The 16,347-nt window shown below is 45.8% G+C and overlaps 1 protein-coding gene across 1 annotated transcript in view; it reads left to right on the forward strand.

Annotated features, from left to right (window-relative positions):
* Positions 1-16,128, forward strand: part of KCTD21 (potassium channel tetramerization domain containing 21) — a 158,501-nt gene extending 142,373 nt beyond the window's left edge. Inside the window, exon 2 of the mRNA XM_069605958.1 lies at positions 4,887-16,128. Within this exon, the coding sequence (XP_069462059.1) occupies positions 4,893-5,681 (789 nt within the window). The 5' untranslated portion in view covers positions 4,887-4,892 and the 3' untranslated portion in view covers positions 5,682-16,128. The remainder of the gene's footprint in view (positions 1-4,886) is intronic.
* Positions 16,129-16,347: the final 219 nt, after the last annotated feature.

Genomic DNA, 16,347 nt, shown 5'->3' on the forward strand with positions numbered 1-16,347 from the left:
TGGGGGGGGGGGATCTGGGATTGATTTTCCCCCCTTTCAGGTGTTCTTCTGGGACTACTAGTAGCGCTGAGTGCAGTGTAGCCAGCAAATAATAGCCCCTACATGATGATGGTGGGAGGTGCAAGTACGCTTGTTGGCCACAGACCCAGTAAAAGTCCATCACTGCCGCAGTGCCCGACCAGTTCTCTTACTGTGGAAACATAGTTCTTAAATCTCTTCTCAGTGCACTTCTTACTCGTATCCCAGGAGGCCTTCCACCAGGCAGCTGAGCGCTGTTTCTTGCCACTTGTTTACGTACTTGAGTCTATCAATTACTGAATATGGTTACTGTAGGCAGTTAAGGTTTCTTGGATTGCCGTTGCATTGCAGGGGGTCTGGATCCACAAGCTCTAGTCGCAAGCTGTGTGCCTGGAAGGTGCCTTTTTTTATTCTTCATAGCGCAAGATGAACCAGGCATTGTGCCTCTATAATTGGAACTTCCTGTGGTACTAAAACCTTGGGTGTCCCTGATGCATGCAGTATTAATGCGCATACATAGCAGCTGCCGTTTGTTGTTTTTCTGCCCACCACACTCATGTCTGTGTACCAGCTGTTGGACAGCTCAGGGTGTCTAATATCTTCAATAGCATCCAGGCCTAGGCTATGGTATGCATCATATTTGGGCATACGCACAATGTGTAGTATGTTAACCTGTGATAGAACAATGAAGGAGAGGAAGAGAGGGATGAACGTGCTAGAACCACAAAAACCACAAAAAAGTTTAAATAAGAGCCAAACATGTTTTAATAAAGAAAATTTGAAATTGAAATGTCATGGTCTGAGTTAAGGCCTTAGCTCACACTCTTGAGGTTACAAATCCATGTACACTTTTTCTGTAGTGAAAGTTCTGTCTCCACATCGGGTGTCAGCAAATAGGTGCTAATTACTTTTTAAACTAACATTACTGTTGCTCTCTAAATGGTGTACTTTATGCAAGTGTCTTGCTAATGGTAAGCATTCCTAATGTTTAACAATTGCTCTGACATGTCCAAAAACACACTGTCGGATAGTGAATAGTGCGGCCCACTTACATTAGTTTCTGTATTGTAAGGGTGCAGAAGTAAGCCTCAGACACAAAGGTGGTATAGTTTTGGTTATAAACTTTTATTAACCAAGGAAAGGGTTAGGAAAACTGACTCTTTCCATAAAGCTAAGAGGGGTTTCCCTGTCCGTAAGAGACGTGTAAAAATGTCAGGATGTCAAATAAAAAGTCTCACTGTCGTGTCCCAAAGAACTACCTCTGACCCGAACACTAATAACCTAAAGTAAATGTGCAAGAAGGTTCTCTTGCAGAGTAAAGTGGTAATGACAGTTCTTGCCAACAGAAATGATCCCAGTGTCTCTGGTGATCAAAATGACAAAAGAGAAATGCTCTACAATTAGGGGTTTGCTCCTTTCCCCTGGCTTCTTTCTGGCTCTACATTTCCTTTCTTTATTTCACAGACTCTCAGTTCTGTATTATACCAACTTGGTGTACTCTCCTGTCAAGCATAGGCTTTCTTCTGCTCTATCTCTTTGGCTCTCAGGTGCTCAAACACTCTCATTCCCAAATTCTTATTCGGTGCGGGTCCAACACTCACAATGTGTGGTCGCAATAGCTTGGTTTACTCTCCTGCCAAGCATATGTCTTATTGTAGACTGTCTCTGTTTCTCTCAGGGTCCCAGACCACCTTGTTCTTTGCCTCCAATATGGGTGCGTGTCCCAGGCTCACAATGGTCTTTTTCAATAGCTTGGTTTACTCTCCTGACAAGCATATTCTCCCTTCTCTACTTTCCCTGCTTCTCTTAGGGTCCCAGACATTATGCTTCTCTTGCTTTCATATGGGTGTGGGTCCCAGGCTCACAATCCTCTGTTGCTAAAGCTTGGTTTAATGTCTTGTCAAGAATATGCTCCCCTCTATACTGTCTCTTCTTCTTTCAGGGTCCCAGAACCTCTTGTTTGCTCTCTCTCATATAGGTTTGGGTCCCAGACCCTCCTATCTCGTGTTCTGCAGCCGTTGCCCGATTCCTCTTGGACCTACAGCACCTCTTGGTCTGCCGGCATACCTGTTGCTGTGGTTTGCGTCCTCTGAGCAGCAGTGCTTCTCTTGGAGGCTCTGGTAGCGTTCAGGTGTTATCTGCGGTCATCGCGTCCTTGCCAGTCAACTTGCATTAGGGTTTCTCTTCTCGGTGACGGACCACTCCGCCAGTTTCGTCTTCTCTTCTCAGGATCTTTCCGGCAGCTTGCCGGATAGTAGGGCATCCAGAGGTTTGCTTGGGCAGCGTGTAAAGACGCCCCTGTTGCTTGGACTACTTCTGTTCCTCCCCCCTTCGCCTCTGTGCACGGTGTCTCCTGCTGCAGTCCCCTGTCACCCAGGTCACAGTCTCCCAGGCTTCCCCACAGGAGGAAGGCTCTCTCCATGTTGGTTTCCCTCTACAGATTTGAATTTCCTGTGACGAATCGAATGCAGGGATGGAATAGACTGTTCACTCTGGTTCTCTGGAGTAATAATCTTGCTCCTGGTCATCATCATCTTCACAGTACTTGAATTGGAGTTAATTGGCAAACAGTTGGTATTTTCAGGGTCGCTAGTTGGGTCTAAACTAGCACGTTAATTGACTTCACAATAAAATATATTGGCATGGATTGGGGACATGGAAGGAGAGTTTGGCTTGGGCACATTGAACTAAGACTAACATTAGATTTTCTTAGATTAGGCCGTTAACATGGTTTAATTTATTCCTCCATCCTGACACTGTTATCTGAGAATCTGCCTGTTACTTTCTCGTTTTCTCCCAGCTCCTGGAAAAATTGACACAACTCCTCTCCACAAAAGAGAATAACAGTGGTTAACTAATCCTTGTGTCGAGTAATCCATTGTATCTCCCTTGTGACAACTTCTAGAAGGGGTCTGTAACCTGTGGTTCTCCAGATGTTTTGAACTGCAATTCCCATGATCCCTCACCATTCATTATGCAAGATAAGGTTGAAGGGAGTTGTAGTGCAGCACATCTGAAGAGACAAAGGGTACAGACCCATGTTCTACAGTGATAATCTGGCATCTCGCTTTAGATTGATGGAGAGAGCTTCTAAAGATTTCCAAATTCCTTAAGTTTATAGGGAGAATACGGTAGTTTCCTTTTTCGATGCGCAAAGAGGCTGCTACCTAATCCTTGTGTTCCTTCATGAGGCTTTTCTGGAGCCAAACATTAGTATCCTGATGATGCACATTTTTTTTACTCCTTGTGCCAATCAGAATTGAAAGTCTGCAGACTTTTAAAAGGGAGACTGCATGATAAAAGGTAATATTGTGCAGACACAGGAGGCAGCCACTTGCTATTATGACTGATATTATTGTTACTAAGGTCTACTAATTGTATCCACGCGAGCCCTCTTTTACACTGGTAAGAGGATATAATAATATCAAGTTTCCGTGTAGTGGTTCATGCCAAATAAATTCTCTCTGCTCAATATATTAATCTTGATAGATTGCGAGGGGTCATTCTATCTGGATAATGCAAAGCTGAGGATAATACGTTGGAAAGGGGAATTGTCTGAAGTGATAATGACTCTTAATATGTCTGTAAGACTATTGGCACTTTTTGGTAAAAATCAAATAAAATAGTATATGAAATGTTAACAGTCAGACTGCTGCTGAATTTAGAATGTTGGGTATTAGGTCATTAGCAGAGATTGGCTGCATTCTGAGCATTCTGATTTGTTTAGCAAAGGTTTCTAAACTTGTGTGTGCTATTTAAGGATTATAGACCTGGTCCGACAGCAATACGGGACATTATAGGCCCTGAAGACTTAGTTAAATGCCAGAGCTCAGCAAGGGCACTCACGAGGTCTGAGGAGCCATAACTCCTGGTACGCCTGAGGCCCTGGTGAATAAAGCTATTATAACACCCCGACCCTCGCTAATTCATGAGAGAGAAAAAAGCACCAAAAGGGCTCCTTTTTTGGTATTTTCATTAACATGGCTCTGCATAAGCCTGTTGGTAGTATATGAATCCTCTTGGGCCAACGTGGAGAATTGGCTGCAGGTACACTCCATGTTGGCGGTAAGTTTGTAGTGTGGCTTGCTGAACAATCTGAGGGCTAAACAGTCATCCAATGAGAACTTGCAATGTTCAGACTGTTTAAGGCAAGCACTTAAATTGATGGGCGTCCCACCCAAGCTGAGACATAACAGTTGGAGATCAGTGTTGTGGTAATAAGTGCCCATCTGGAAGCTAAAACATTATTTCCATGTGTTCTAGAAAACAGAAATTGAACACAAATCTGTGCCGATTTGGTAATTTAATGCATATGCATAAGCCTGCTGTTGGAAGAAAATACCAGTGTATGCTCATACACTGACCAGTTTCAAATATATCAAGTTCTATTTAGATTTATGATTTATTAGCACCCGGCGCGGGATGAAACTGCTCATCTCAGCTGCGTTCCATGGAACCCGATAACTGCTTCCCCCGCCCACACCACCATTTTCTCTCCACCCTTCCTTCCCTTTATTTTTTAAAAGTAAATCCAATCCCCCTCCCAACCCCACTTAACCGATTGTGGCAGCGGCGATGCCTGCCACCGCCGCAGCTCCGCCCGTCTCCCTTTGCCAGCCGCCATGGAAATGCAAGAGCCCGCCTTCCAGCTCTGTGGTAGCCATGTTAGTATAGTATTTTGTTTCAATAAATAGGACGCAGCACGGCATCCTGTTAATTCAATGCCCCTAGCTCCCCGGGTTACCGGATTGGCAACCTGAGGTGCTAATCGCCAAAGACTCCTGACCTGGCCTACGAATCAGGTGTTATAAAGTTGATGCTTTGTAACTGTATGAAAAGTCTATTAAAGCACTGCTTTTTTTTCACAGTGACACATGAAGATGTCTGAGCCTATAACACTGAATGTTGGAGGGAAAATCTACACAACGTCCATGTCTACACTGACAAGTTATCCAGACTCCATGCTTGGTGCTATGTTTAGTGGAAAGATGCCAACCAAGAAGGATAGCCAAGGCAACTGTTTCATAGATCGGGATGGTAAGGTATTTCGCTATATCCTGAATTTCCTAAGAACTTCTCATTTGGATCTCCCTGAGGACTTTCAAGAAATGGGATTGCTCAAAAGGGAAGCAGACTTCTATCAGGTTCAGCCACTGATGGAAGCCCTTCTTGAAAAGGAAGTTGAGCTATCAAAAGCAGAGAAGAATGCTATGTTAAATATAAGTTTAGAGCAGAAGAAACAGACTGTGCATTTCACTGTCCGGGAAGCACCTCAAATCTACAGCTTATCCTCCTCAAACATGGAAGTCTTCAATGCTAACATATTCAGCACCTCATGTTTATTTTTGAAGCTTTTGGGTTCCAAACTTTATTACTACTTTAACGGCAATCTGTCTTCTGTTACAAGTTACCTTGACGATCCAAACCACTTGTCTTTGTGTTGGGTTGCAAATGTGGATGGTCTGCCTGAAGAGGAATATACACGGCAAGATTTGAAACGACTTTGGGTTATTCCCACTGGCAAGCAAATTAACAGCTTCCAGGTATTTGTGGAAGAAGTGCTAAAAATCGCAATGAGCGATGGGTTTTGTGTTGACTCCTCCCACCCACATTCCTCCGATTTTATGAATAACAAAATCATCCGTCTACTACGTTACAGATAGAATGTGTGTACATATCTTGGGTCATCTGGGGTTTCTATGTAGGCCTCAGTCAGCGGTAGCAGAATCCACAGTGCTGTACTCCAGAATCCCCTTTTGCAGTTGATCTCCTCAGTTGAGCTGTTTTCCCTTTGGCTCCAGTTCATGAGTTGGAGTTTGTTTAGCGTTTTTTCTAGAAGTGGCTGAGGTGGATCCATAAAAATAGTTACATTACGTTTTATATAATGGCGATCAGTTCACAGTGGTCTTTCCAGCCAAACGCTGGCACAGGCCACTAATCGCAAGAGAAATCGCATTGGGAGAAAACTCATTTCTTAAAGACGTCTTGGCTGTAAATGAGGCAGCGATCATGGCACTGAACCATTCTACATCCTTTGACACCGAGGATTGAAAATTCTGGCTCTACGTTTTATCCTTCTAATTGTATGTGTATTTTACAAGTCTTACTTTGACATTGCAGGTTGTTGAAATAACTTCTGGTTGTGTTTTGCTTATTTCCATGTTACCTCAAAGGAAGAATTTTAAGGACGGGCACCCCTAGGCACTGCCCACTGTTTAATTGTTTCAACGATTCATTGATTTATTAAGAACATGTTAAGGTGGAAACACCGTCTCTAAGTGCTGGAAGCTATAACTCGAAAATTACAATGAAATGCTTTCCTGCATCCACTGCCTCACACGTGAACATTGAGTATAGAGTTTACAGACACAGGAACATTGCACATATGGCAACTTGCAAAACTGCCACCTTAAATAATGGAAATAAATGTTCAACACTATTGCAATTCTACTGTCTATAGTAAACATCAGGTTTTGTAAAAAACAATATTTCTTTTAGCTTAGTTCTTGTCTACTTACCCTGCATTTACCTCTAATGTTAATTTAAAACATTGGGCCTCATTACGAGTTTGACAGTGCGGTAAAAAAGGGGTGGGTACTTCTGTTAATGTGACATTTATCGCACTACCAAATTAGGAGAACAGAAATTGTGCCGGTGGAATTAGCACTAGTAGAATTACCGCCAAGAAATCTGTGGTAATTCCGCCAGTGCTAGTTCCGCTGGCAGAATTACTGCCATAAAAAGCAACAGGAATTCCACCGAGTTATAATGAAATACCACTGAATTACTATCAAAAATAGGCAGTAATTCCTCAAAATGGATTTCAGTTACCACCACCTCGGAGATGGAAGTAAATGAATGCCAGTGTCTTAGAAACACCCAGGTGCACCCAATCCACTCAAGAAGGGTACATAAGGCCCACACCTTTCCCAAACACACATCCAAGCAACATGAAGCCATAACCAGATGCCAACTATGGATCCACAACCTGCAACTGTACATTGAGCTACAGTGGCATGCAAGGCCACAGCAGGTGAGGAGACGGACACCACAAAGGCGGAGGAGAAAGGTGCTGTAGAGGCTGCCCATGCCAAATGTCCACCCATCACCTTGGACCCTGACTGACTAACAACTTGGACCAGCACACCATATCAGACCTACTGACCCTAATCGAGGCTGACCTCCAGAGCACCAGTGCCATCCCACCTCTGGTAAAGCTAGTGTTCGTCCTACACTTCTGTTCCACGGGCGGATTCCAGCACACTGTTGGAACACTGCATGGGATGTCCCAGGCAACATACTCCAAAGTGCTGAAACAAGTCTTTGATGCTCTCATATGGCATGCCCATCAGCACATCTCCCTTCCCACCACCCAGGCTCAGGCTCAGATGCACACTGCTAATGCACATTTCTACGCTATTTCCCAGCTCCCCAACATCATTGTGGCACTGGATTGCACACAGGTGGAATTAGTACCCTCCCAGGCAGTGGAGCAGGCATATCAGAACCGTAAACAGCATCATTTCATGAACATTCCGATGACGTGATGGAGATCTCACCATCAGCCACTGCTGTGCCTAATTCCCAGGTGCCACCCACAATGCGATGATACTGAGGAACAACACCCTACCAGCTTACATGAACGTACACAGAGGAAAGCGTACCTGGCTTGTGGGTAAGTAGACAAGGATATGGCAAACAGGGACACATTGTGACCGGATTCAAAATGAATGTGCACTGTAATGTTCAACGCTGTAGTTAAAATTTGTTTTAGGTGGATCAGGCTATCCACAGATACCCTGGTTGATGACACCTGTGAGGAACCGTGGGACACTACAAAGGGTGGCCTATAGTGAGGCACACAAGAAGAGCAGGACATGCATTGAACGCACATTAGGACTGCTAAAGGCAAGATTCAGGCACCTCCACCTGACAGGTGGTGCACTCATGTATAGCCCTGTTAAAGTTGGGAGAATCCCCATGATATGCGCAATGATGCACAACATATGCATATGTTGGAATATTTCCCTGCCCCCAGATGAGGTCTATCCCCCTCCCCTGTATCTGATGACAAAGACGTTGCAGGTGACATCCGAGCACCTCAGGACATACGTGGGGAGGTGAGAGAAGGACGCATAGTCTGCCAGTAGCTAATGGACAAATATTTTTGATTCCACATAAATGCGCCTCAGTACTGTGACCATTTACTGAATGACATACATCACTGCTATTAAATGAGCAATGGAAACATGACTGAACTCAACAGTGATCTATTCCTTATGTACACACCTCATCCCCAACACCATCCCCCTCCCCTCACCCCAACACATCCCCCTTCCCACACCCTCATCCCCAACACCATCCCCCTCCCCGCACCCTCATTCCCAATACTATCCCCCTTCCCACACCCTTATCCCCACACTATCCCCCTCCCCACACCCTTATCCCCAATACCTTCCCCCTCCCCACACCCTCATACCCAACACCACCCCCCTCCCTGCACCCTCATCCCCATCACATCCCTCTCCCCATACCCTCAACCCCAAATTTTCTTTGCCCACCCACATCCCCAAAACAATGCCTGCCGCCTGGTCCCTCCTATCTCCTTTGGCTCTTGCCATGTCCCTGTGTCGGTGCTGGTGAGGCGGGCTGTCTCCTCCGGTAGTGCCTCAGTGGGGTGCTGGGCAGGAATTCCTCAGTTGCCGAGATGGAGCTGGCCATGTCAACCCCACAAATGTGCTGGAGTGTCAGTCATAGCCCTCAGCAAGGTCTCATTGCCAGAGGAAATGGTGTAGCAGAGCAGCCAAATCCCTCTGCAGGAAGTCCCGGCCCCCTACTGCCTGTATGTTGGAAGAATGTAACTGCACCACGTTTGAAACTAGTAGTTGCGACCATACTGCAACGAGTGTTCGCGGAAAGGTATCCACTGAGAAAGACATAGCAAATGTATGCCCGAAGAGATGACGATCTCTTGGAAGATGTTCCCGAAGGAATATGAAAACAAGAGAAAGAGAAGCCGGTGATGTCGCATATCAAATCATATCATTATCATATCAAGTGAGAGTGATGCACTAAGAAGATAAGAAGAAAATGTATGGACCTTATACAAACTGATGATGAAATAAGGAGTCGAGTGAACATCCTTATGCAGAAGAGAAGAATGCACGTGTGAAGAGCAAAGCAGAAAATGCAAGCCATTTAATAACTGTACAGATGAAGCAACGCAAGTAGAACAAGTAATCTTAGAAGCTAGCTATGCATAGTGAATAGATTGCAGGCAAAGCCACCATTATATAGTGTCTGGACATCGGTGTACAACTTTAGTAAGTTCAAATCCACGGAGAAAGAAGGATCGAGAGCTGTGCGTGTCGCAGCAAAGATTAGCTGGAGATCACGGACTTGAAGGGTGAAGCTGTTTGGCCTGTTATCAAAGCCAGAGCAGCCAAGAACTGGTTATCTATCCATGAAGAAAATAAACCATAAGATATTGAATCATCTTGTTTTAAGGTGCAAAGAAGGAACACCATGACTGGCAAGTTTATTAATTCAAGACAATTAAATTAAAAAAATAGACTGCCCACCAGGGGGCGCATAGAGAGGCATGCTCTGTGCGTGAGCTCTGCTGCCACGGCCCACAAAGTGGACTGAGCCCCCACTAGTGGTCCACCCCGTGGAAAAAATTGGAAGAATGCTGTCGGAAGGAAAATCCGGACTGAAAACGGCAAATAATTTATAGAGAAATCACCTCCTGAAAATACGAGCCGCCAAGCCCGGCAAACCGAAACCAACACGGCATACGCGTGCTGTGAGAGTCTGGTAGGCCCTCTGGCAACAGCGCACTGCGGCCACCAACAGTGCAGAAACCGGAGAAAAATCAGCAATTGGTAGCCCTGAAGAGGAAGGCATCGTTCACAGAAGAACGCACGGCTCTCCACCATCTGTGACTGACATTGCGTGCAAGGAGTCAACAGCAAGGCGGAACCAGAGGTCAGTGGCACGTGGTTTGTGGTGACGCGGCTGTCAGCACCCTAACCCCTGCGTACCGCGGTGTTTGTAGATGGTACACCGGGGGAAAAAAGAACTGACTGCCCCCAGCTCCAGTGACACTAGTGATGCTGAGCACGGAATACAACGGAGCAGTAGGTGCCTCATAAGAATCCCCCCTCACCCAACGAGCACAAAAACTGCAGCAAACACGGTCCGCCTAATAAACTTCAAGAGCAAGTTGCCCATAGAAAGCCCCCGGCACCCCTGCGTGTCCGCTCGCCCTCGCCACAATCTGGAAAAGAAAGCGGCACAGACTCTGCCAGCTGCGATCACCATCGGACACAAGGTCTGCGGCAAGTGGCACGCAGTAGCCTACCACAGCTGCCGCACCCGCTCACCGCGGTGCTTGCAGGAAGTGCACCGTGAAAAGGGACCCGACTGCCCCCAGCCCTGCTAGAGCCAGGGGTACAGAGCGCGAAACGGAACAGTGCAGAGAGCGCACTTTGAAGACCCATCTCCCTCACCCAATAGGCATCAAAGAACGCAGCTGATAAAACTCACGGCCCATAGAGAGCCCTCAGCGCATCAACGTGCCTGCTGGTGCCCACCATAACGTGGACTGAAAGGGAAAACGGAGCTGTCTCATGCGGAGCAGAGCGTGCCAAAGCAGGTGGGGAACCCCGGGCATGAGTAATTCAACCTAACTGAAATCCCTCCATAACACTCCCTACCCCACACTTACCTTCCTGACCCTGCTGGTTCCTAGGAAGACCATCATAAAAGATAGTGCACCGAGACCCACCATCACGGAGACAAAAGCCCATAAACAAGGTGAAGGGCTACTGAGGAAATAACTGCCTCACAAAATCAAGTGTGGGTAAGGCTGCTACAGCCATATACGGAGCGGAATAAACCACCAATTACCAACAGCCACATCACGTGCCGAAAGAAAACACCCATACAATTTAACAGCACCTATCCTTGGAGCCCAGGCAATCTACAACAACACATAATGCCAAGCAACTAAGTACAGACATTCCAACCCTATCCTGATCACAGGTGAAGAGGTCCCAGCAAGGAACCTGGACCATAACAAGGCCCTGGAATCAATCTGGAATCATCCTCTGAGAAGCCCACCCAGCACAGCCTCGCAATCTAGCTTCTCCTAGTGCAAGTGGAATAGAAGAAGTCGGGACCCACCACACAGAGGACACAAAAAGAGAAAGCAGTGGGAGGAAGTGTGACCGTAAGAAGAGAGATCAAAGAGATACTGAGGTACTGTTCCTACCCCCAAGCATTTGCACAAATAAGGGAATACCTCCCAAATTAATACTGCTGTGCACGAAGAAGAGTGGAACCGAGGGATAAAGCCAGCAGAACGCGGGGAGACACAACGCTTCCTCTGCAAGACCTTTAATACTGGCCCAGACCTGAACACACATCTTGGACCCACCCCATAGCATCAACGCCACCCCCCTAGGTCACATGAGCGTAAAACAGCTCCATTTGCCTACACCTCTTTGCCTACCGAGACTAGCAACCTCAGCATGGCAACCATAGACACTATGGCAAGTGAATCAGTGGCCACAAAAGGGGACATCGCTGCTCTACTAGGAGAAATAAAGAATATGGGGGCCAGCATTGGAAGTAAAATAGACAAGATCACACACCGCCTGGATAGCATGGAAGAAAGGCTTGAAGGTGTAGAAAATAACCAAGCTTCCATAGACACCCTGGAGGCACAGCTCGATCAGAGGATGATGGAACTAGAACAACGGGAAGAAGATTTCTAACTTAAGCTCGACGCCTTGGAAAACCGTGAAAGATGGAACAACCTACGAATTTTCGGGATCCCGGAACGAGAAGGGGAAACGGAGACCGACCTGAGGAAAACCCTACATGACATTATCAAACTCCTAGTCGCAACATCCGTGATAGTTCGAAACACTCAAAACACTGTGGGACTCAATGGGGCGAACAATCTACTGGTCAGGGAATATAAATTATTACCCAACAAGAACTAACAATGGCATCATCTCACATTATTTCACATTAATTGTCCCTACCCTAAGGGAGTCCCTTCCCTTAGGGTAGGGACAATTAATGTGAAAGGCCTGAATTCCCCAACCAAGAGGTTAATGGTAGCTAGAGAGTTCTGAAGATCCAAAATTGATATCCTCCTTCTACAGGAGACAAAGTATGCTAAGGGGGAGGAACGACACATCCTCGGGAAACGGGTAGGAAAGGAGTTCTGGGGCACTGGGCCACTTAGGAAAGGAGGCGTTGGAATCCTGATTAGGACTGGAATTAACTTTGAGGTGGACAGGATGTGGTCCGATGTACGAGGGCGCGCCCCACTGATAACAGGAAAGGTTGCAAAAGTAAATGTAACAATTGCCACGATATACTCCCCCAACACCGGACAGGCTGGATTTCTTGCGAAAACAATCCCTAAAATAATGTTAGAAGCCTCAGGACACATCATTTTAGGAGGTGACTTTAAACAGTGGGCAGACCCAGCCAAAGATTGGAAACCTGTCAATCCCGGAACGAGAAACCAGAATAGAGGCGACCGGACTGAATTATTAGACATGATGGACACGTACGAAATGAAGGATGTGTGGAGGATCATGCATCCCGACGATAGAGGTTACACTTTCTACTCTAGCCCGCACAACACATTCACCCGAATTGACTACATATACCTGACAAAAGATCTCCTCGATACCGCAACGCACTGAGAAATAATCCCGATAACATGGTCAGATCACCATATGGTCCTGGTAGACATTAAATGGGATAACTTACCTATCATGGGAGGGAAATGGCGGTGTAACGAGAGTCTCTGGAAAGACAAAGTCTTTAAGACAGAAATGTGGACTGAAATTAACGAATATCTCAATTGAACAATAATGGTGAGGTATCTAAGCAAATAATCTGGGAAAGCCACTTGGAGGGGCATCCTAATACGAGAAGGGTCCTCTAAGAAAAGGGAGCGAAAGATCATCGAACACAGACTCGGAACCGAAATATGTCAGCTGGAGGGGGATGTAAGGAGGAACCCGGGGCTAGATCCTGATAAAATGAACGAAGCACAGCAGAAAAGGGAGGAATTACCATTGTTGGAACATGAACAAATAGTGCGCAAGCTTCGACTTCTAAAACAGAAATTTTACGAAAAAGGGTACAAGGCCGACACACTACTAACCGCCAGACTTGGAGAACAGATGGCAGTGCGAAAAGTAGTAGAAATAATTGAAGACAACTCTGCCACGATTCACACTCCCCACACCATCCCAGAGTGTGTTGCCAACTTCTTTGAGACCCTATATACCTCTGAAACGAACCCTGACCAGTCGGACACAGAACTCTACCTATCCTCAATCAACATGGCCACGATATCAAGCCTAGTATCCGAGCTGCTAGAATCCCCAATATCTGAACAAATCCAAGATGCAATAAAGAGGTTAACCATAGGCAAATCCCTGGGGGAAGCTGGCTACACGGCTAGTTTTTACAAAACCTTCAGCACGCAGCTGACACCATTTATGACAGAACTATTTAACTAGATACTAGAGAGAGACGGGGGAAGCCCCAGACTCCTTTACAAGAGCACTGATTACGGTAATTCCCAAAGAAGGGAGAAACCCCAAATAGTGTGGATCATATCGCCCCATCTCCCTACTCCACCTTGATGCTAAAATGTACACAAGAGTATTAGTTGCCAGATTAGAGATACTAATGCCCTATCTCATACACTCTGACCAAGTCGGGTTCATATTGGGAAGTCAGGGGCCGGACACTATGCGCAAAACACTCCACCTCGTCCATACATCTCATACCCTGGCCAATGATCATGCCCTTCTGTCGATGGATGCAGAGAAAGCTTTTGACATAGTAGAGTGGGAGTTCTTGAGAGCGGTCCTGCAAAAGGTAGGAATAGGGCCGAGGTTTAGGAAAGGAATACAGGCGGTATACACATCCCCCAAAGCGTCAATATTTGTGAATGGAGAATACTCCAGATACCTAGCCCAAAAAATTAGAACCAACCCCACAGTAGAGGGTATACGGCTGGGAGCAACAGCATATAAGGTGGCTCTTTACGCAGATGATATACTGATACACATAATTAATCCTTCCGTATCCATTCCCCGTGCCCTTCATCTACTTGAAGAATATGGTCAACTCTCTGGGTTTAAGGTGAACAGGACTAAATCAATAATATTCCCCCTACAGGGATCGAAAGAGGAAAACGAAATCAAGTTCCTCCCACTCAGCCTCAAGATTGAGCATTCCACATTGAAATACTTAGGCATACAGATCACCAAAAACCTGGCTGACCTATATGAAGCTAACTTCCCTCCCCTCCTCCAACGATTCTCTGCTGACCTGAGCAGGTGGAACAAGTTCACGATCTCCTGGTTAAGACAAATTAACGCTATTAAAATGGTATGTCTCCCCCACGGTTCCTGTACCCCTTTCAAATGCTACCTGTTGAGATACCAAAGGGTTTTTTTCTCGAGGCCAAAAAAATGATAGTGCGGTTCCTTTGACAGGGGAAGAAGGGGAGAATTTCATACAACACTCTAACACTTCCTAAAGACAAAGGTGGAGTAGGGCTCCCTGACTTAAAAAAATATTATGAAGCCACCCAATTACGCATCCTAATCCCTCACCTACGTGACCACAAAAACCCCCAATGGATCCACATGGACAACCATTACTTATCACCAGCTATGGTATCAGAGTGGCTATGGGCCCTGCAAAAAAAGCTTTAATGCAGACTCAAAGGCCATCCAATACTGAGCACCATATGGAGCGTATGGCGAACAGGTAAATGGAGACACAAGATAACCACCTGGCCATCCCCGCTCAGCTTTTTATGGTCCCCCGGCATAAACAACCATATCCCCACCATAGAAAGATTCCAATCTTGGTATGGGGCGGGCCTGGAAAGGGTGGGGCAATTGCAGAAAAAAGACTCTTTCATCCCACTCCTGGAAATGATTGAGGCCCTGGGAATAGGCCCACTGTCCACCTTCCAATACATACAGTTAAAGGGTGTCCTAACGAAATCTGAATGGAAGGATAAACTGAAGAGAGACCTTACCCCCTTTGAAAAACTTTTAGATTCCAGGACGGAAATGAAGGGCCTGATATCAGCAATGTATAAAGAACTAATAGAAGCAGGAGATGGGTCCACAGATCTCCTTAGAGGTAGATGGGAAAGAGACATAGGGGATGAGATAAACCCAAACCAGTGGGAAACAATGTGTAAAGCGGCATCCAAAACATCCATATCGAGCCAGTATAAACAACACGCTATTAAGCTTCTACATAGATGGCAATACGATCCACTCAGGCACTCCAAAATGTTTCAAACAGCGAGCCCAAGATGCTGGAGGGAATATGGGGAGGTAGCCGACTACTGGCACATGTGGTGGGGTTGCCCGTACATAAAGGTATTCTGGGATGAGGTCCTGGGTTGGATCAAAGAAATAGAGGGTATACAAAGGGTCGCTGACCCTCACTTGATTCTATTTGGATTAGAGAAAAATGAAGACGTCTGGACCAGGATTAAAGGACTGGCCCCCCAACTAATGCTAGCGGCTCGTGCCTTACTGGTAACAACATGGAAATCCACAACGGTCCCGAGTAAAAATGAATGGATTAATATAGCATCCAACATCTGCACAATGGAAATGATTACAGCATCACTGCACATTAAAGCATCGCAATGCAAGGCCCTATGGATGGACTTTATAAATAAACACCTTTCAAATACTACAAACTCTCAATCCGATGAATCCCCAGGGACTTAATGTAATTCGAAGGAACACCAGGGTGAAGCACGAGACAATTAAGGACTGCCAGATGGGAAATCCCCCATAACAGTAGAACTATGACCATCTTTTGACACACACACACAAAGTTCATAGGATGTTTGCTCGATCAATGGGGGGGAGGAGGGTGGGCAAGGGGAAAGTTCTGTTAATTGTTACAGCCAGAGAATGGCAGCCTGTAAAATGATGTATGCAAGTATGACAAAGCTAAAAGCTCCGATCTCGCTATGTACCAGGTGCTCGTAATTACATACTATGTAATGTGAATTGTTTTGTACAAAAATCAATTAAAAAAGTTTTAAAAAAAGAAAATCTAGAAAATGCTTACGTGCTGCTAAGGAGCCAAATGTCCAAACATGGCACAAACTATAGGAGGCCATGTAACGAAGGGCCTAATAGTTTAAGAACCAATAGTATTCTGTGTACTCAATAACTGTTGAAGAAGACTTGCACTAGGGGTGGGCCTAAGTTGTCCACCTGACTGTAGATACCCAATCAC

The sequence above is a fragment of the Ambystoma mexicanum genome, chromosome 4p (genome assembly GCF_040938575.1).
Source record: "Ambystoma mexicanum isolate Mex_15411 chromosome 4p, UKY_AmexF1_1, whole genome shotgun sequence".
Lineage (NCBI taxonomy): Eukaryota > Metazoa > Chordata > Amphibia > Caudata > Ambystomatidae > Ambystoma > Ambystoma mexicanum.